This window comes from Myotis myotis, unplaced genomic scaffold (assembly GCF_014108235.1).
Source record: "Myotis myotis isolate mMyoMyo1 unplaced genomic scaffold, mMyoMyo1.p scaffold_m19_p_15, whole genome shotgun sequence".
Classification (NCBI taxonomy): domain Eukaryota; kingdom Metazoa; phylum Chordata; class Mammalia; order Chiroptera; family Vespertilionidae; genus Myotis; species Myotis myotis.
Genome location: NW_023416319.1, coordinates 21987835 through 22008317, shown reverse-complemented (window position 1 = coordinate 22008317; position 20483 = coordinate 21987835). Strand labels below are relative to the sequence as shown.

At 37.5% G+C, this 20483-nt stretch overlaps 1 protein-coding gene and 1 pseudogene across 2 annotated transcripts in view; both read left to right on the top strand.

Moving 5' to 3' along the window:
* Positions 1-20483, top strand: part of TBC1D12 (TBC1 domain family member 12) — a 72348-nt gene that overhangs the window by 16833 nt on the left and 35032 nt on the right. For both annotated transcript variants that reach the window (XM_036336547.1, XM_036336548.1), the window contains exon 2: positions 3434-3557. In XM_036336547.1, coding sequence (XP_036192440.1) covers positions 3434-3557 — 124 coding nt within the window. The remainder of the gene's footprint in view (positions 1-3433; positions 3558-20483) is intronic.
* On the top strand, positions 16288-16792 carry LOC118669939 (annotated as a pseudogene).

Below are 20483 nucleotides of genomic sequence, written 5' to 3'. Positions count from 1 at the left end.
TAGGTTAGCTTTGGTGTAGTAGGCAAGTGGTCTGAGTCTTTTATATCATACTAGAGGCCCAGTGCATGAATTCGTGCATGGGCAGGGTCCCTCAGCCTGGCCAGCGATCAGGGCCGATCGGGGCCGATTGGGACCAGCAGGCCAGGGGGAGGGACCGGGGAAGGTTGGCTGGCTGCGGGAGGTTGGCCATGGGAGCACACTGACCACCAGGGGGAAGCTCCTGTATTGAGCGTCTGCCTCCTGGTGGTCAGTGCACATCATAGCGACCAGTCATTCCACAGTTCGGTTGATTTGCATATTAGCCTTTTATTATATAGGACTAGAGGCCCGTTGCAGGAAGATTCCTGCAAGAATAGGGCTTCCTCAGGCCTATTCCTGCAAGAACAGGGCTTCCTGAGGCCAGAGCAAAGGAGAAAAGGGAGCGAAGCCGGAGGCTCCCTCTCTTCCCCGCTGCTTAGCTCCCTCCCTTCTCTGCCACCTCAGCTCCCTCCCTTCCCCGCTGCCTCAGCTCCCTTCCCCGCCGCCTCGCTCCCTCCCTTCTCTGCCACTTCGCTCCCTCCCGTGCCTGCTGCCTCAGCTCCGCTCCCATCTCTGCTACCTCCGATCCATTCCCTTCTCCGCCGTTTGGCTCCCTTCTGCAGTGCTTGGCTTCCTTCTACACTGTCTTCAGTCTTCACTGGGCACCTGTGTATGCAAATTAACCATCTCTCTCTTGGGTTAATTTGCATACTCTTCTGATTGGCTGGTGGGCATAGTGAAGGTATGGTCAATTAGCATCTTTGTCTTTTATTAGTGTAGATGTAACTCTGTGTGTGGTAGAAGAAATCTTAGAAAAATGAAACAAGCCAAAACCGGTTTGGCTCAGTGGATAGAGCGTTGGCCTGCGGACTGAAAGGTCCCAGGTTCGATTTCGGTCAAGGGCATGTACCTGGGTTGCGGGCACATCCCCAGTAGGAGATGTGCAGGAGGCGGCTGATCGATGTTTCTCTCTCATCGATGTTTCTAACTCTCTATCTCTCTCCCTTCCTCTCTGTAAAAAATCAATAAAATATATTTTTTTTAAAAAAAGAAAAATGAAACAAGACACAGATTTGCAAAGCAAATATTAACAGGTATTAACAAATAAGAGTCATTCATTCATTTATCAACCTTTACTATAAAAGCCACTAAGAGAGAAGGTTAGGGCTTTTTTTTTTCTTCCTCTTTCTCACATCAGTTTTTTCTTGGCATGTCTCTTATTTTTTCCCTTTTTTAAGATGGATGACCATTGTCATTCCCTGCTTTCTATATATACTGACAAAATGTGGTACAGAATGAGAAAGGAAAAACAAACTCAACTAGGAAACATTTAAAAATATTTCCAGCATATCTGAAACAATAAGATACTTTACAACTTACAAAAACTTGACTGTTGGGTTTAGGCAAAACCATTAAATTACATCTCTCAATACTTCTGAGTTTGGAATCAATAGGAAAAAAGACATAGGACACAGACAAATGGGACCTCACAACATCAGCTTTAATACTGATGAAATCCGGATGGAAAGACATGCCTTTGGCTTCAGTGGCCTTCCTAATACTTCACCTGATTTAAATTTATCCACTTAACACAACAAGGCCTTTCCTGTGGGGACTGGGGACAAAGGAGTGCAGAGAAAACTACTTTAGCCTCATATTAGGAAAGCAGGACAAACTGATTTCTCTCTGCTGTTAGGCAGCAATGTCTGGCACCAAATTTCAGCTCCACAGATGGGAATGAATAGGGGGCTGAGAGAAGCTAGGGTGTCCCTTCCTTCTGCCCCTACCCCGAAACTGTAAGAATACAGAATAAGAATGACCCTTTCCCCCATCACTGCCATATAAGTCTCATTCATAGAGTCAAGCTCTATCTCTGCAACATAGAAAGAATGGTCTTCTCTCTCATGGGTGCTTGAACACATTTGGTTTGTTTTGCTAAGAAGCGTTTAGTGTTGATTTAAATGTAAGAAATTTGAATATTTGAGGGGATAGGAAAAAGAGAAATGTGTGTGTGTGTCTTCAGTTTGAAAGGTGATGAGGAGGAACCTAGTCCCCCACATTTATTTGCATTGGAATCTCTACTTCACCAGTCCCCTGACAGTGGATGGGGGGTAAGGGATGGTGCATGAAAAGAACAGAGTATTACACATTATTGGCTTATTTATGTACCTTTTCATTGGGTTTTCCTCCTTAAAATGTAATAAAGTAGTAATTCCCATCCTAGATTAATCAGAGAAGCCCATTTAATCTGTAATATCATTTTATTTTTCATTAAATTTTTATTGATTGGTTTTAGAGAGGGGAGGGGGGAGAGAGAAGCATCAATTGTTATTCCACTTATTTATCCATTCATTCCTTGATTCTTGTATGTGCCCTGACCAGGGATCGAACCCTGCAATCTTGGCACATCCAGATGACGTCTAACCAACTGAGCTACCCTGCCAGGGCCTGTAATTGGAAAAATATTTTTGAATTACTTTTTATTGCAGATGTATGCCAGTTAGCTACATTCTAAGTCATTTTTGTGGTAGGACATAAACTGAAAACCCAATCCAAAATGTCTTTGTGGCATAAGAAATTAATGTGGAACGTTATCTGATGGCCTTTCTTAGTAATTGGATATCTGTGGGCTCGTATTTCTTTTATGGAAATTTCTTACAGTAACCAAAGTCTTTTAGATATGAAAATTTGAAGTATTGACTTTGTTTTGTTTTTATGATTTAATGAGAATTTAAACTTCATTCTGAACTTATTACGATTGTAATGGTGATGCATATTGGAACCAGGTTTTTATTGTGGAGGTTATTTATTTTGCTTTTTTCACTTTATATCCTTTTCAGTAAGAGACACTTTCTTCTTAGTTATATACTCTTATGCAGTAAATTACCTTGTACATACCTTGTCCTAGAAGAAAATAATTTACGTATGCCTGTTTTATGACAGTGAAGTATCAGTAGATGCCCTTTTATTATAAATAGTAACAAATTATTACTGAAAATCACTGAATAGTATTTTCCCAAAAGATTTTTACTTAATCCTTTACATTTTCATACAGTTTCTCTTGAGCTTTGTTGTTCTCATTTCTTGGATTTTATTGTTAAGTGCATGCATGTATAGTCAATTCAAGTCACATTATAGGTGATTTTAAGCAAATATTTGCATCTTATTTAAAGCTTGTCATTTTCTCTCCAATTTATTTATCTCTCTAATATCTCTTTTGATGACTTTTCTAATATTTCTATGTAGGCAGGTATTTTTAATTAAGTCTTGTTAGTCTAATAAAAATAGAAATAGTAGAAATAATTTTATTTAAAATTATTTTGTGTTGTCTTGGGAGTAAACTTTAGAAATTATTATTAAGTAGTTCCATGGTTATCATAAAAAACATAATTCATGTAACTTTCTTGTATTTCAGAAACCTTTTTTCAAAAAGAACAAAGGAACTCAAATCAGTTGTCCATAGTGCTCCTGGTTGGAAATTATTTGGTAAAGTTCCTCCCAGAGAGAATCTTCAGAAAACTTCCAAAATTATTCAGCAGGTAAGTACTAACATAGCCATGTGTTTTGTCTTAGTTTTTCAAATATATTTTCTTGATAATTAACCATGTCCTACTTTCATTTATATTTTTGTACATATAAAATTTTGGGATTATAGATATTTCTAGCAACCTTAATATATTTTTAAAACATGACACATTTTCAATTATCTTTTATGGTTGTGAAAATTCTTTAAAGTAATAGAATATTGCCCTGGCTGGCTTGGCTCAGTGGATAGAGCGTCGGCCTGCGGACTCAAGGGTCCCGGGTTTGATTCCAGTCAAGGGCACATGCCTGGGTTGCAGGCTTGATCCCCAGTAGGGGGCGTGGAGAAGGCAGCCGATCAATGATTCTCTCTCATCATTGATGTTTCCATCTCTCTCTCCCTCTCCCTTCTTCTCTGAAGTCAATAAAAATATATTCTAAAAAAAGAATATTGATTTTGTTTCCTAGTTATTCCTTGGATAGCCTTTTGTTATCGTTGTTGTTATTGTTAGCTAACTACTCTCACCACAGATTTTGACTTCGAATTGAACACGGTAGCATTTGCCAGTGGCACAGATTTTGTGGATGTAGGTAGTTGTGAACTTATGAAACAGTAAAAAGAAAAACTGAGTAGAGTTTGAGGTTGAACTCTTTGATTACTTTTCTGATGTTCTATCTAAACCAAGGACTTCGTGAGATGAGTGTATATATAATCTTTTTTAGTAGTTTAGAAGCTAATTCTTTCAATAGCTGTATTAATATTTCTATTCTTGAGTTTTAAAGAATTTCAGATCTTAACTGAGTCCTAAATTTGTGCTTCTCAGTACTAGGAGATTGATGAGACTGGAAAGCAGCAAGACTGGATCAATTTGTAGCGTTTTTAAATTAGGAGAATTTGTTGCTCGGGAGATATATAATAAATTTTCTATTTCTCTGCTTCCCAATTGTAGTTTATCAGATTCAACACAACCAGCATTATAAAAACAATGACATTCAGGCAATAATCATCATTCAGATTGGAAAAACATCTTCCTTTAAGCATTTAATAGTGTTCCTTTTATTGCTCAAAAGAAAGATTGTTCCCAAAAGTGATATAAGAAAACAATTTTTAGATCTTTAAAAACATTAGTTATAGTTAATTTTGTTTACAATTAATTAAAATGTTGAGTAGTTTAAATAGCTGCTGGAACTTAAAACTATGCTGATTCCCAAGGTGTGTACTCAGGCACCCAGGTGTTTCAGCTACTGGGGGAACCATGGCAAATTCAGTGACACTCCACATCTGTCAGATATGGTAGACTTTTAGCTTGAGGTAGTACACAATTTCAACATTAAATGGCACTATATTATTTTCACATCTTTGTGAATCTAATTTTTCTGAGGTTTTGATAAAAATCAGATAATCTTCAAAAATAATTGTGGAACAGGAAAAATGAGGGTAATAGTATCTACTTGGATTTCAAATTTTGAGAAATTGTACAGTATACAATTTCATGCTCATTTAGTAATTAATTGTGGTTATTTAGGAGTGAAATAAAACTTTTTCTTTAATTTATGTGCGTTATATTTTCAAATGGTTACTACGAGTTAGGACATTAATTCTATTAAATTGTTAGACATAACTGCTATAGTTATTAAACAGAATTAGAATTATTAGGTATTTTTGTTAGTTTGGGGAGGCTCGATGGAAAAATTACTGGGACACTGAGGGCACTGTTAACCAAGAAAATCTGGGAATCTTTGCTATCTTAGCATTTTAAGTTTTAACTTTTTTTGTAAAGTCTGAAAATCACTTCTCCTGTCAGTTTTTCAGAAGACCAAGTTCGCCCTCTAGAGGCAAAACAGTGGTCTTGCTGTTGAAGGTTTTGTATTCCTCCTTTATGATAGTTTACCTTAAAAGTGCATGTGCGTACACTTCTATGTCTTTATATAAAGTAACATTCTGCAATATCTTCTCATAGGTGACTAAATTAATTACTGGGTGCATAATTACCTGTTTATTGATATTCTGTATGCCTTTAATTTGCTGTCTTTATTTTGGAAAGCCACATTATCTTTTGTATATATATTGTATGAACATTTGATGACTGGCCAGGAAAAGAACTCTTATTTTCATAAGGGAAGAAGGAGTGGAGTTGCTGTCCTCTACAGCCCCTTCTCTGGCTTTTTATAGATGGTGATTTCTCCCAGCTACTACTTTTAAGTTTTGAACTTCCAGGTTGTGAGTAGGTACTAGTGTATATTTGGTGCCTTTTTCATGGGTCTCTTTCTTTTGGGGAGGTGTGATAGATGGTGAAATTGTTCCTCTGATCCTTTCTACCCTCAAAATATGTATCTCTTTCACCATGTGATGGGACATGTTTCTGCCTCTCCCTTTCTGCTCTCTTTCCCTACTTCTGTGTGTGTCCTCTGCTCTCCATTTGTCTAACTTTGCTGTCCTCTTCCCTACAGTTGTCATTTTCAAGAAGGGCATGATTTTCTTTCATTAATAACTAGTGGCCCAGTGCACAAATTTGTGCACATTGAAAGGAAATTAATTAGAAGAAATATTTTAATATTGCTGTTCGCCCTTTCTGTATAATAGAAGTGTCAACCAAATTCACGACAGACGACAGATCGAAACTTACCTGTGTGATTGGCGCCAGGAAGAGCTTTATATGTATCGTGCATGCACGAGTCAATTTAGCCTTTTATAGATATAGAATAAACTTGCTTAATTAGACCTGCTTTCTGATTTAGCTAAACTTTTTCCAGCCCAGTGAAGCACCCCCAGCTTCTCTTTCAGGTAATTGTCAGAAACACAGCAGTGAATATCAACACAAAGTAGATTATTATTGTAGATCATGCAGGGAGAACAAATGGTAAAATATTTAACTGCAGCACTGTTTGACTATATTCTTCACAGTGAGAAAACCTGAAGTCATTTTCAAGGTCCACCATGTCTTCTTTTCAGTCGGGTCAAGTTTCTAAACTTTCTAAATCTCCATTTTCTGGCTAATGAAAAGAATATAGGATTCTACCGAGTCTCCTATCTACCTACTCCAGGACTTCTGTGAGGATGAAATGAGATGAGGCACAGGAAAACACTTCACAGACATTTAGTTCAAGTGTGAAATGTTTCCACCTGGCTATAAAGCAAGTTATGTTCCTGGGCTAAAGAAACTGCAAGGAGGCTAGTTGTCACTAGGGAGAGGAAGTTGGGTGTTGCTACGTGGCGTCATTCCCCAGATGGACAGACACTTAACATATTGGCCTTTTACATATATAGACTAGAGGCCTGGTGCACGAAATTCGTGCCCTAAGGAGGGGTCCCTCCTGCATCCTCTTGCAGTCCGGGAGCCCTCAGGGGATGTCCACCTGACAGCTTAGGCCCGTTCCCCATGGGAAGTGGGCCCAAGTTGTCAGTCGGACATCCTTAGTGCTGCTGTGGAGGCAGGAGAGGCTCCCACCACTACTGCTGCACTCACCAGCTATGAGCCCGGTTTCTGGCTGAGCGGTGCTCCCCCTGTGGGAGCGCACTGACCACCAGGGGGCAGCTCCTGCGTTGATCATCTGCCACCTAGTGGTCAGTGCACGTCATAGTGACCAGTCATTCCACTGTTCAGTTGATTTGCATATTAGCCTTTTATTATATAGGATAGTAAATTTATAACTTTGTTTCTCTGTTCCTGCCTGAAACATTTTTGAACAGCCCTGACTTTTAAACTCTGTAAAACATCCTGTCTAATAACACATTGTATGCGGGAAACGTATTTATACGTTTTACGTATTTATATGTTCTACCAGTGTAGTAGAGCGCGGGACACGTATTAATACATTTTTTATAGACTAGCGGTAGAATGCGGGTAACGTATAAATACGTAAACTAGCCAAAACCGGTTTGGCTCAATGGATAGAGCGTCGGCCTGCGGACTGAAGGGTCCCGGGTTCGATTCCGGTCAAGGGCATGTACCTGGGTTGCGCACATCCCCAGTGGGGGGTGTGCAGGAGGCAGCTGATCGATGTTTCTCTCTCATCGATGTTTCTAGCTCTCTCTCTCTCTCTCCCTTTCTCTCTGTAAGAAATCAATAAAATATATATTTAAAAAAAAAAAAAAAAAACGTAAACTAAAGTTATCGTAATTTTACTGAACATTGCTATTTGCACAAAAAATTAGCAAAAATGGCCCACGCCACCTGTTAGCGCGCAATAAAAACTACCCAAAAACAATGTGTTAATAGACAAAAATGGTAATTGACTGTACCTTCGCTACACCTCCCATTGGCTAATCAGCGTGATATGCAAATTAACCGCCAACAAATATGGTGGCTAATTTGCATACTGCAGGCCGCAATCCCCAGCCGCCGGCTGCCCCAGCAAGATCCTGGCCTGTGGTGTGCAGGGCGGGGCAGCCGGGGCGGGCGGCAGCGAGATTCCCCAACTGCTGCCTGCCCCAGTGCGGGATCTGGGCCTGTTGTGTGCAGGCAGGGTGGGCGGGGCAGGCAGCAGCACTATCTGAGCGGCCGCCTGCCCCAGCTCGGGATCCGGGCCTACCATCTGCAACCAGGGAAGCGGGCCTAAGCCAGCAGGTGGTTATCTCCCGTGGGGTCCCAGACTATGAGAGGGCACAGGTTGGGCTGAGGGACCCCCTCTCGCCAGTGCACAAATTTTTGTGCACCGGGCTTCTAGTCTATAATAATAAAAGCATAATATGCTAATTAGACCAGACGTCCTTCCGGACAACCTTCCAGACGAAGCCAGGCCTGCAAAGGAAGCCTGTGTCCCAGGTGCCTGCTGGCAGCTGGAGGGAAGCGGGTGCCGACAGCCAGGGGAAGAAAAGCCTACTCTTTTATGAATTTCGTACATTGGGCCTCTAGTTATGAATATAAAACTGTTTTTGAGATCCTTTACCACATACTCTTTTCAAATGGATGTTATTTATTTGGAATCAGAAATTAAAAAAATGACAATGTTGTTAGTAAAGCCATGAAGAATGTTAGGACACATCTGTCACGTTTTAGGGTAGAGTCTTAAGTTGGTAAGGCTGTAGAAAAATGAAGGTAGCTAGTAATTCCAGTATAAATCTCCCTGAAAAAGTGAGCAATGCCAAAACTACCATGGAAAAGTAAATTCCTTTGAGCTTTTTAAACTTGCCTTACTTGCTTTTTGAGTGACAAAACAGTAAGATTTAATAGGAGGTTAGAGTACTAGTATTATTTTATAGAATAATTATTTTAAAGCAGATATTCAGAAAATAGTTATATTTTTAAGTATTTGCATGATTATGTATTGGGCCAGACTTTTTTCAGTGGAAAGACATAAGATTATAAACTAATATATAGAAAAGTAAGGTTTGCTTTATAAACTTTTTTCTCTAATAATTGTTAATTACACAAATACATGATTATATTTTCTCTGTAAAATGGAAAACATTATAGGAAGGTATGTCTCATTTTACTTTCCCTTCACATTTTTAGACAAATGTATTTTTATGTGGAAAACATATAATTATTTTTATATGTGTATTTTCTTTAATATATAGTGTTACATATATTTTTCTGTCACATTGCTGAAACAGTGTCTCTGTATTTATGTGTCTATATATATTTTGTTTTGCTTTACTTAACTTTACATTTTCTGTATCTGTAGTTTTTCAGAGATACATGAAGTTCATAGGTGAAAGATAACTAAGTTAAATATTTTTAAATTGTATTCTCATAGTAAGTTTTATTAAAGATCTCATCAAGGTTAGCTCCCCATGTTAGCATTAAAGAAACATAAAAATTATTTTAGGATAAGAGCAAAATCGAACTGATTCAAGTTTGGCATTTAACTTGATACTCACTTCCCAAATCACATGAATATTTCATAATGTTATTTTATGAGGATTATTGCATGTGTTCTCTTGCAGGTATGAAATTCCTGCTTGTGGCCTTTCAACCAGTTGGTGAGCCATGTTAAAAATTGCATCAATTAATTATAAATAGTATTTCAATTATATTGTAGTTCAATTGACCTAAGTTTTTGTTTTTTCTAAATTAATAGGCCAAAATTTGAAGATGGCTACATAGTTTATCTTGTGAGCTCCAAACTGCAAGTGAAATGATTATAAATGAGTCATGTTATGTATAATTGTAACATGATTTCATACTAGATTGAATATATACCCTATTTATGTCAAACTGACAATCTTTCAATAGACAGTAATTTATGTTTTTGCTAGGTACTGCTTTTATATTGACATCTTTTTTTGTTTTGTTTTTTGTTAATCCTGACCCAAGGATATTTTTTGACTTTTAGAGAGAGTGGAAGGGAGAGACAGAGACAGAGAGAGACATCGATGCAAGAGAGACAATATTGACTGGTTGCCTCCCAGGTGCCAACCAGGGCTGGGGATGGAGCCTACAACTGAAGTACATGCCCTTGACTGGGATCAAACCCAGGACCCTTCAGTCCGCTGGCCAGTGCTCTATATATTGTCATTTTAAATGAGAAAATGAGATTGTAGTACTTAGATGATGTTTCAAGTTTTTAATTGTTCATGTATTTTTCTGAGTGAAGTTTTAGTTCAATGATTGAATCACTTTCATGTAACTTTTGACTAGCAAGAAAAAAGTTTTAAGACATTACACAGATTTCTTAATCTCAGCACATTAAATTGTGTAAAAGTAGAATATGTTACCCTCCTCAGTTAAACCTTTGCTTTGGAAGTTTTTTACTGCAGGAACAATAACAGCAAGAACTTGAATACATGTGCTTTATGAGCAGCAGCTAAATATATAACATTTTGAAAGCTTTATATTTTGTTTACTAACTTTATTGGTGTGTATAGTATTAGAACATTTTAGTAGAGTTCATTGGCTTTTATAATGCAGAAATATATTATCTTGGGTGTTTAATTTGACTTAGTGACTTCCTTCATGATGGTTAAATTGTGGAGGGGCTGGACAGTGTTCAGAATTTATTTTTGAAAAGTCCTTAAAAATGTTACAGCCTTACATGTTTATTTTCATTTTTATTTACCTAATGTATTGTCACTTTCAAAAGGTAGTGAATAACTATCTTTGCAGCTGCATGTGTGTTCTTTATTTATAGTTCATGATAAATTATTGTCTTACCTATGTAAGAATAAGTTAATTTTATAAATGTTAATTTGTGTGATCTGAAGATTGAGAAAGGAATTTATAACACCTTTAGGCCTGAGCTTCTGGGAGAGGGAAGAAGTATGAACTTTGAGAGAGAAGTTTAAATCAGTTAAAGAGTAAAAACAAGTTCTCAAATTGAATAGGATGGGATTTGGGGGGGAGAATTTGTTCCTTTTACACGAGACAGACTTGGAAAGGGGTTGCAATTTGAAAACACTCTGACTACCTGTGATTTGATTCCATAAATAAAGTTTGAGTATCAAAGTTATAGTAAAAGTTGTATTCATTCTATTTTTATGTCAGTCAGACTTGTATATTATGTTAGGCTTCAGATTAGACTAAACAAAATTGTGCTGCCCAGCCGGTGTGGTTCAGTGGTGAGTGTCGGCCTATGAGCCAGGAAGTCATGGTTCCATTCCTGATCAGGTCACCTGCTTGGGTTTCGGGCTCAGTCCACAGTAGGGAGCGTGCAGGAGGCAGTTGATCAGTGAGTCTCTCTCATTATTGATGTTTTCTCTCTCTCTCTCTCTCTCTCTCTCTCTCTCTCTCTCTCTCTCTCTCTCCCCCCCCTTCCCCCCTCCCTCTCCCCCTTCCTCTCTGAAATCAATAAAAATATATATTTTTAAAATTGTGCTAATTTTTCCAAGATAAAGTTTTCTAGAGCACTCCTATATGCCAGAGAGATATGAAATGCTTCTCCTCAAGGAAGAAAATTTAGAATTAGTAAAGGCATCATAATCAGCATAACCTTCACCCCCCTACTCCAAGCAAGGTGGTTTCCCTGGCTCTTGGTTCAAGATGAGGAAGAGAACCTCTTTATCTTGAGCAGACGTGGTCTTGAGGTGGTAGAAATGTTCACATCGGCTATTTTGGTTTATATATATTCGGCTATTTTGGTTTTCATATTGTCTTTGAAAGAGACGTTCCTATTCTATTCTTTATTTCCCCAGTTCCATATTTTATTTCTTCTTTTTTTTTTTATCCTCACCAGAGGACATGTTCATTGATTTGAGAGAGAGAAACATGAATGTGAGAAACATTGATTGGTTGCCTCCCGAATGTGCCCCTACCGGGGATCAAGCCCACAACCCAGGCATGTGCCCTGATCATGAATCAAACCTGCAACCCTTAGGGACTACACTCCAATCCAACAAGCCACCTGACCAGAGCATATTTTACTTCTTTCAAAAGCTATTCAAAGACTCCTACTACCCTCCATTTGAACCCAGAGTTTGATCTTTTTTCATCTTGCCTCCTAGTATACCTTTTTGGTAGATCTCTTTAGCTGCAGATTCCAAGGCATCAGAATGTGGTAGCAAACTCTAAGCCTTTTCTCTGGCAGAAATTGAAGGACAAAATTCTTAAACTGACCCTACATTCTTCTCTAAGATTGTCTGGCTTTCATTGCAATGAATATGTAATTTATTTAACATACATTTACTGTGTTTAATACATTAAATCATGGTTCGGATTCTTGGGATATAAGTAAATATGACTCCTAACCTTTGAGTTATTCCAGTATAACTGTGTGTGGAGGATAGGGGGTGGAGAGATTCATATATAATTTCAATGTGTTGAGTGCTGTAGCTGAGTTTTGGACAAAGTATGAGAGTATTGATGAATGATTAATTCTGCTCAGATACACCATGTGAGTATGTTGTGAAGTATACTAGTAGTAGTTCACCAAGTAGACAAGGTTGGGAAAACCATTCCAGAATAAGCAAACGAGGGATGCACAGACTTGATTAATTAGCAGACCAGTATATCAGGTCAAGGGTCATTAGCCACAACGTTTAGAGAATTGGGTTTTATCAAAAATACTATGAAATAAGACACTGATATGTCAAATTCATATATTAGAAAAGTAATTATGGAGGTATTATACAAGCTATATTAGAAAAGGGTGTGTTTGCAAATGAGGACATTAAAATTAGTCTATGATTCTGGTTCCCAAACACAGTGGATTATCTAGAGAATGTGTTAAGGATATAGATCCTTGGCCACATACATTGGGTTCTTAATGTCAATTTTGTGTTTTTCAATTCTTGTTTCTAGTTGATTCTTTTTCATATCCTGCTATATCACTTTTTACAGTTCCCTGCTGAATTTCAAGCTTGGCCTTTATCTCCTTAAAACATAGTAAGTATAGTTGTTTCATAGCCTGTGTCTGATAATTCCAATGTCTGGAAATTCTGTAGATCTGTTTATATTGAATATTGGTCCTGCTAGTTTTTGTTAGCAGATGCTATTTTATCTCTGTATGTGCCTAGTTACTTTTGCTTGGGTGCTGGACATAATATTTGAAACATTATATATAGAAAACAGTTTGAAGGCTAAGGTGATGCCATCCTTCGTAGATTTGAATTTGTGTCTTTTAGGTGCCTGGTTGGCACTAGTTATATAGTTTTTTCATTCATTCAGATGAGGCAAAGATCAGATAAAGTCTGTTTGGCCATTTTTCTTATTAAGTTGTAAAAGTTTTTTATTGTTAAACCAACTTTGTGTTACTTGGATAAACTTCAGTTAGTCATAATATCCATTTTGTATGTTGATGGTTCAATTTGCATTTGTGTGTATTTAAATTAATAAACTTTATTTTTTAGAGCTGTTCTGGATTCACAGCAAAATTGAGCAGAAAGTAGAGAGTTTCTATATACACTCTGTCCCTACACACCCACAACCTCCTCCACACAGTGTGGTACTGGTACATTTGTTACAGTCAGTGAACCTACATTAATACATCATCATCACCCAAAGCCCGTCGTTTACATTAGAGTTCACTCGCTGTGCTGTAAATTCTCTGTTCTATGGGTTTTGAAGAATGTATATAATGACGTGTGTTCACTATTATTCATATCATACAGAATCATTTCATTGCCCTAAAAATCCTTTCTGCCCTGCCTGTATATCCTTTCATATGCCCCTAAATCCCTGGCAACCAATTATCTTTTTACTTGGCTCCATAGTTTTGCCTTTTTCAGAATATTAAATAGTTGGAATAATACAATATATAGCCCTTTCATATTGGCTTCTTTCACTTAGCAATATGCATTTGTTTCTTTTATGTCTTTTCATGGCTTGATAGCTCATTTCTTTTTAGTGTTGAGTAATATTTTAATGTTTGGATGTGCCACAGTTCATTTATCCATTCACATCTGAAGTACAGCTTGATTGCTTCCAAGTTTGGCAATAATGACTAAAGCTGCTATAAACATTTGTGTGCAGGTTTTCATATGATGTAAGTTTTTATTTCATTTGGGTAAATACCAAGAAGTCTGATTGCTGGATCATATGATAAGAGGATGTTTAGTTTTGAAAGCAGCAGCCAAATTGTTTTCCAAAGTGGCTAGACCATTTTGTATTCCCACTAGCAAAGCATGAGAGTTCCTATTGTTCCACATCCTCACCAGCATTTTGTGTTGTCAGTGTTTGGGATTTTGACCATTCTATTAGATATGTAGTAGTATCTCGTTTTAATTTGCAATTTCCTATTAACACATGAGGTTCAAAACATCTTTTCATGTATTTACTTGCCATCTATATATCTTCTTTACTGAGCTGTCTCCAGATCTTTTGCCATTTTAAATTAGATTGTTAATTTTCCTGAAAACAATAAGAACAGAACTCAATAAACTTTTAGGAGTTCTTTGTATATCTTACAAAACAGTCCTTTATCAAATGTATCTTTTGAAGATATTTCCTCCCACTTTGTGGCTTCTTTTAATTTTCTTGACTGTGTCTTTCACAGAGCCAAAGTTTTTAAAATTAATAAAGTCCTGCTTCTCATTTATTTCATGGATTATGCCTTTTTATCTAAATTCATTATCATAATCCAAGGTCAGCTGGGTTTTCTCCTATCTTCTAGTAGTTTTATAGTATTTTTATTTTACATTTCGACCTATTGAGTTAATTTTATGAAATATGAAGAGTGTAAGTTCTGTGTCTTGGTTCATTCTTTTTGCATGTAGATGTCCAGTATTCAGCACCATTTATTGAAAAGACTGTCTTTGATCCTTTATGTTGCCTTTGCTCCTTTGTCAAAGATCAGTTGACTATATTTATGTGTCTATTTATGGGATTTCTGTTCTGTTCTATTGATTCATCTGTCTATTTTGTCAGTCCCATGCTGTCTTGATTACCGTAGCTTTGTAGTTAGTCTTGAAATTAGGTAGTATTCATCTTTCAACTTTATTCTCCTTCAGTATTGAGTTTATTATTCTGGGTCTTTTGCCTCTACATATAAATTTTAGAATCATTTTGTCAATATTCACAAAATAACTTGCTGGGATTTTGATTGGGATTGTGTTGAATCCATAGATAAGTTGGGAATCCATAGATAAGTCCATGAACATGGACTATCCATTTATTTAGTTCTTCTTTGATATCTTTTGTTAGAGTTTTGCATACGTTATTAGATTTATACCTATTTCTGTTGGATGCTAAAGTAAATATCAATTTATTTTAAATTTCAAATTTCATTTGTTCATTGCTGTATATAGGAAAGTGATTGACTTTCCTTGTATCCTGCAATGTTGGTATAATTGCTTATTCATGTTTTTTTTGTTTTGTTTTGTCTGTTTTTCTTTGGATTTTCTATACAGGCATCTGCAAACAAAGACAGTTTTATTTCTTCCTTCCCAATCAGTATATCTTTATTTCCCTTTCTCTTCTTATTGTATTAGCTAGAATTTCCTATAGATGTTGACAAGCAGTGGTGGGAGAGGTCTTCCTTGTCTTGTTCTTGCTCTTAGCAAGAAAGTTTTAAGTTTTTCACCATTAAATTAGCTACAGGTTTTTTGGTAGATGTTCTTATCAAGTTGAGGAAATATCCTTCTTTTCCAAATTAGATTTTTTGTTATGAGTGGGTGTTGAATTTTGTCAAAAGCTTTTTCTGTGTATATTAATATGATCATGTAGTTTTTCTTCTTTAGGGTATTGTGATGGATTACACTAATTGATTTTGCTTTGTTTCTTAATCCTCACTGAGGATATTTTTTCCATTGATTTTTTTTTTAAGACACAGTGGAACAGAGGGAGGGAGAAAAGTTGGAAAGAGAAAGACTTTGAGAGAGAGAAACATTGATGTGAAAGAGACACATCAATATGAGAGAGACATATCAATTGGTTGCCTCCCACACACACTCCGATAGAGCCTGCAGCCCAGGTATGTGCCCTTGACTGGGATTTAAACCCAACACCCTTCGATAGACTGGCTGATGCTCTAACCACTGAGCAACAACAGCTGGGGCACATTAATTGATTTTTAAATGTTGAGCCAGCTTTGCATATCTGGTATAAATCCTCTTTGGTCATAGTGTATAATCCTTTTTATACATTGTTGGATTCAATTTGCTAATACTACTTTGTTGAGGTTATTTGCATCTATGCTTATGTGAGATACTGGTCTGTGGCTTTCTTTTCTTGTAATGGCTTTGTCTGTTTTTGATATTAGGGTAATGCTGGTAAATAATAATACATGAATAAACCCTGTTTTGCATGCTCGCAACTATAAACTTACTTTTGCTCTACCCTGTTTATTCATGTTTTCATATGTTATATTCTTTCTACCTAAAAATTTTCCTTTAAAATAGCTTCATAGCCTTTCAGCTGGAACTGCCATCTTACAGTAATTCACAAAATGACTAACACAAAGGGAAAGAGGAGAGGCACCCGCTATATGTTCCCTAGGCCTTTTAGAAAACATGGAGTTGTTCCTTTGGCCACATACATGCAAATCTACAAGGAAGGTGATATTGTGGGCATCAAGGGAATGGGCACTGTTCAAGAAGGAATGCCCCACAAATGTTACCATGGCAAAACTGGAAGAGTCCACAATGTCACCCAGCATGCAGTGGGCATTATTGTGAACAAGCAAGTTAAGGGCAAGATTCTTGCCAAGAGAATTAATGTACATATTGAGCATATTAAGCACTCTAAGAGCTGAGATAGCGTCCTGAAACGTGTGAAGGAAAATGATCGGAAAAAGAAGCAAGCCAAGAGAAAGGTACCTGGGTTCAACTGAAGCGTCAGCCTGCTCCACCCAGAGAAACACACTTTCTGAGAACCAATGGAAAGGAGCCTGAGCTGCTGGAACTCGTTCCCTATGAATTCATGGCATGATAAGTGGGGAAAAAAAAAGACTTCTGTGCTGATAAAAAAAATAAATTAATTAAATAGCTTATAGTGCAGGTCTGCTGACAACAAATTCAGTTTTTGTCTGAAAATTTTTTTATTGTACTTTCATTTTTGAAAAATATTTTTTCGTGGTATAGGATTCTTAGTCAGGAGGAGTTTTCTCACCTCATTTTTTTCTTTTCACATTTTAAAGATTTTTCCATTATCTTCTGACTTATACAGTTTCGGATGAATCTGAACATTCTGGTCTCTCCTTTCTGATGACTTCCTAGTTGGTGGGAATGTGAATACTTCTCAGCCCTGATGGAGTTCTGGAAACTGTTTTGCTTATCACTCTCCAGTAATTGTTCTTTTCCCCAGAAGTTTTCCCCCCAGCTTTGTAGTGTTTTGCCTTGCACATGTGCAGATTAGTATTCAGCTAAAGACTCAAGAGGATGCTTACGCAGATTTCTGGAGTTCTTTCTCAGTGGAGTGCTTTCTTTCTACTACTCTGGCACACAAGTTCTGGCCCCGGTTGGCCTGTCCAAACTAATAGCCAGGCTTTCTTTGAGTTCCCCCGTCCTGTACTGATGTCCAGAATTGCCTCCGTGCACAACAGTGGGTGTTCGGTAGGCTCACCCTGTTTGTTTCCCTTTGTCAGGGATCATAGAGGTTGTTTTCAGCAAGAAAGTTGTATGAATTACCCTGTCCACCAAGTGCGAATCTACTCTGTCTCTCTGCAGAATTTTTGGCCAACATGTATAAATAACTTTTAGGAATATAGATGAAGATCAAACACTTATTTGAATTTCTAATTACATATTCAAATAATCCTATCTAATAAAGAGGTAATATGCAAATTGATCATCACTCCAACACACAAGATGGCCGCCCCCATGTGGTCAAAGATGGCCGGCAGGGGAGAGCAGTTGTGGGCGATAGATGTTTCCCAGTTGGGAGGGACCAGGCCTGCAAGGGAGGGCATTTGGGGGTGACCAGGCTGGCAGGGGAGGACAGTTAGGGGTGACCAGGCCGGCAGGGGAGGGCAGTTAGGCATCAATCAGGCTGTCAGGGGAGTGGTTAGTGGGTGATCAGGCTGGCAGGCAGAAGCAGTTAGGGGCTGATCAGGCAGGCAGGCAGGCATGCGAGCGGTTGGGAGCCAGCAGTCCTGGATTGTGAAAGGGATCCCAGATTGGAGAGGGTGCAGGCTGGGCTGAGGGAGACACACACACACACACACACACACACACACACACACACACCGTGCACGAATTTCGTGCACCGGGCCTCTAGTATATTATATAAGATAATATATTCAGAAATAGTGCCTTTTTATTCAATACTGTTTGCATACATCTTGACATCAGTATGTTTATTATCACTGTGACCAGTTTTATAGTCTTCAACCACAAGCACATCATTTTCACTTTTGTCCAAGTTGTAGGAGATACAGTGCTTTTTATTTTTATGTATTACCTTGATACAAGAAATTTTATCTCACACAAATTTTCAAATGCATTGTTTTTTCTTTTATTTATCCTATAGGTATAAAATTATCTACAACCTAGTCTCTTGATATGTTATTTTTTATTTTTCAATTACAGTTTACTTTCAGTATTGTTTTGTATTGGTTTCAGGTGTACAACATATTGGTTAGACAGAGTGTGCCCTATGTTTTCAGTACCCACCTGGCGCCATACATAGTTAGCACAATAGTATGGACTATATTACTATGTTGTATTTTAAGGTAATACTTAAAGGTGTTTTTTTTATGACAGTTTGCAATTGGATGGTTATATTTCTGGGAATCCTCACTTTTGTTCAGTTTCTTCTCCCCTATTCCAATTAAACAGCAACAAAAGAAAAAACCCACTGATCAAAAAGTAACCTTCCAAACTAGCACTGATTGAGGTAATTTCAGCATACTGCATTTTCTCCAGATAGTGCTTTGTTGTTCAAAATTAATGGAGAAAAAGCACCCGTAATATAAGAGATGTTGTTAAGCAAATGTATTTCCTCTTTTCTGAGAGATTATATTGAGGAAAAACCTCTTTTCTCTTTATGTGTATACAGTATTTCTTAACATTGGAATTGTAAGTCATTTTTTCTACTTTATGCTCATGAAGATGACAACAGTTGCCTACCATCTTTTGATTGGCCTTAGATTTAATTGCCTATTTGATTTACATTTTCTTATAGCAGCTAGAATAAATTATCCTACAGGTAATTACCAGCCTTCTCCTACTAGTTTCATCTGCTATTCTAGTGGAGAATGAAGAATAAATTAAACTTTTTTAAAAAACAGGCTTCATTACAACATCCTATAGAGATACAATCTATATGTTAAAACTAAATGCTTCTTGTGTTACACTTGGCAGGTAGCTAGCTCCCAATGACTCATAAAATAGGTTAGTTAAAACTGAGCTTTTTCCTGACCTGGTGGCTAAGTTGGTTGGGCGTTGTCCAGTACATCAAAAGGTTTTGGGAAAAAAAAGGGGGGGGGGGGTTGGGTTTGATTCCTGATCAGTGCACATGCCCAGGTTGCAGGTTCAGGTTTGATCCCCAGTTGGAGTGCATATGGGAGGCAACCGATTGACATTTCTTTCCCCCATCGATGTTTTTCTCTCCCCCTTCCTCTCTAAAATTAATAAAAATATATCCTCAGATGAGGAGTAAAGAGAAAAAAAAAGCTGTGTTAGCAGAAAGTGAGGCATATTGATAAGGTATTTTCAAACAGTGAATGTACTGTAGCTAGCATTATTTACTGATTTCCTTGGATTATGGTTTTTCTTGTTGCTTTTTTTTTTTTTTTTTTTTGGTAATCCTTACCCAAGGATATGTTTTGTTTTTTAGAGAGAGAGGATGGGAATGGGAGAGAAAAAAAGAGATTGATATGAGAGAAAATCATTGATCTGTTGCCTCCTATACTTGCCCTGACCGGGAATCAAACCCGAGACCCTTTGGGGCACGGGACAGTGCTCCAACCAACTGAGCCACACCAGTTGCCACGGCTTTTGTTGCCTTTTTATATTGTAAAGTGTGTTTTTTATAACCTACAAAATTATCAACATTTAGTTCATTATTAAACTTCTGTAAAAGAAACATATAGGGAGTTTTTGTGACATATATGGATTTAAAGTGAAATTGACTTCAGGAATTCTACCCATGAGATATTGTTTGGTTATATTTTTAAATGAACTCTTGTGTACTTAAACTACTTCTCAATAAGCACTGTTATCTCTCTTTACTGCCCTCAACTCAAGAGTTAACAATCATGTGATTTGCCTCAGCTGCAGAGATAGGCCCTGGTTGACTTTAGCTCATCTCTAAAGCTTATGATTGCTGTGGAATGGATTGCTTGTGGAATGGATATTTACTGGGAACTGCCTGAAAGAATGCTTTCTTTTTTGTGGGAGTTACTAGAAGAGCCACTGAAGGATCTTTGAAAATTATGCTATGAAGATGTGACAACTGGCATTGCTACAGTCATTTCTCTGAGCGGCAAACTAGCCTCCAGATGAAGCCCACACATGGAGGAGGGCATAGTTGAGAGAGTGGTAGAGAAGTGGAGTCTCTGACTAATGTTATGAGCCTTTTGGTCAGAGTCTAAAATTACTAAGTGCATGGAATATTCAGTTCTGTGATGTGATAAATTTGCCTAACCCTGTTTGAGTTGGGTTTTTGTTTTTGTGTGTGTGTTTAATA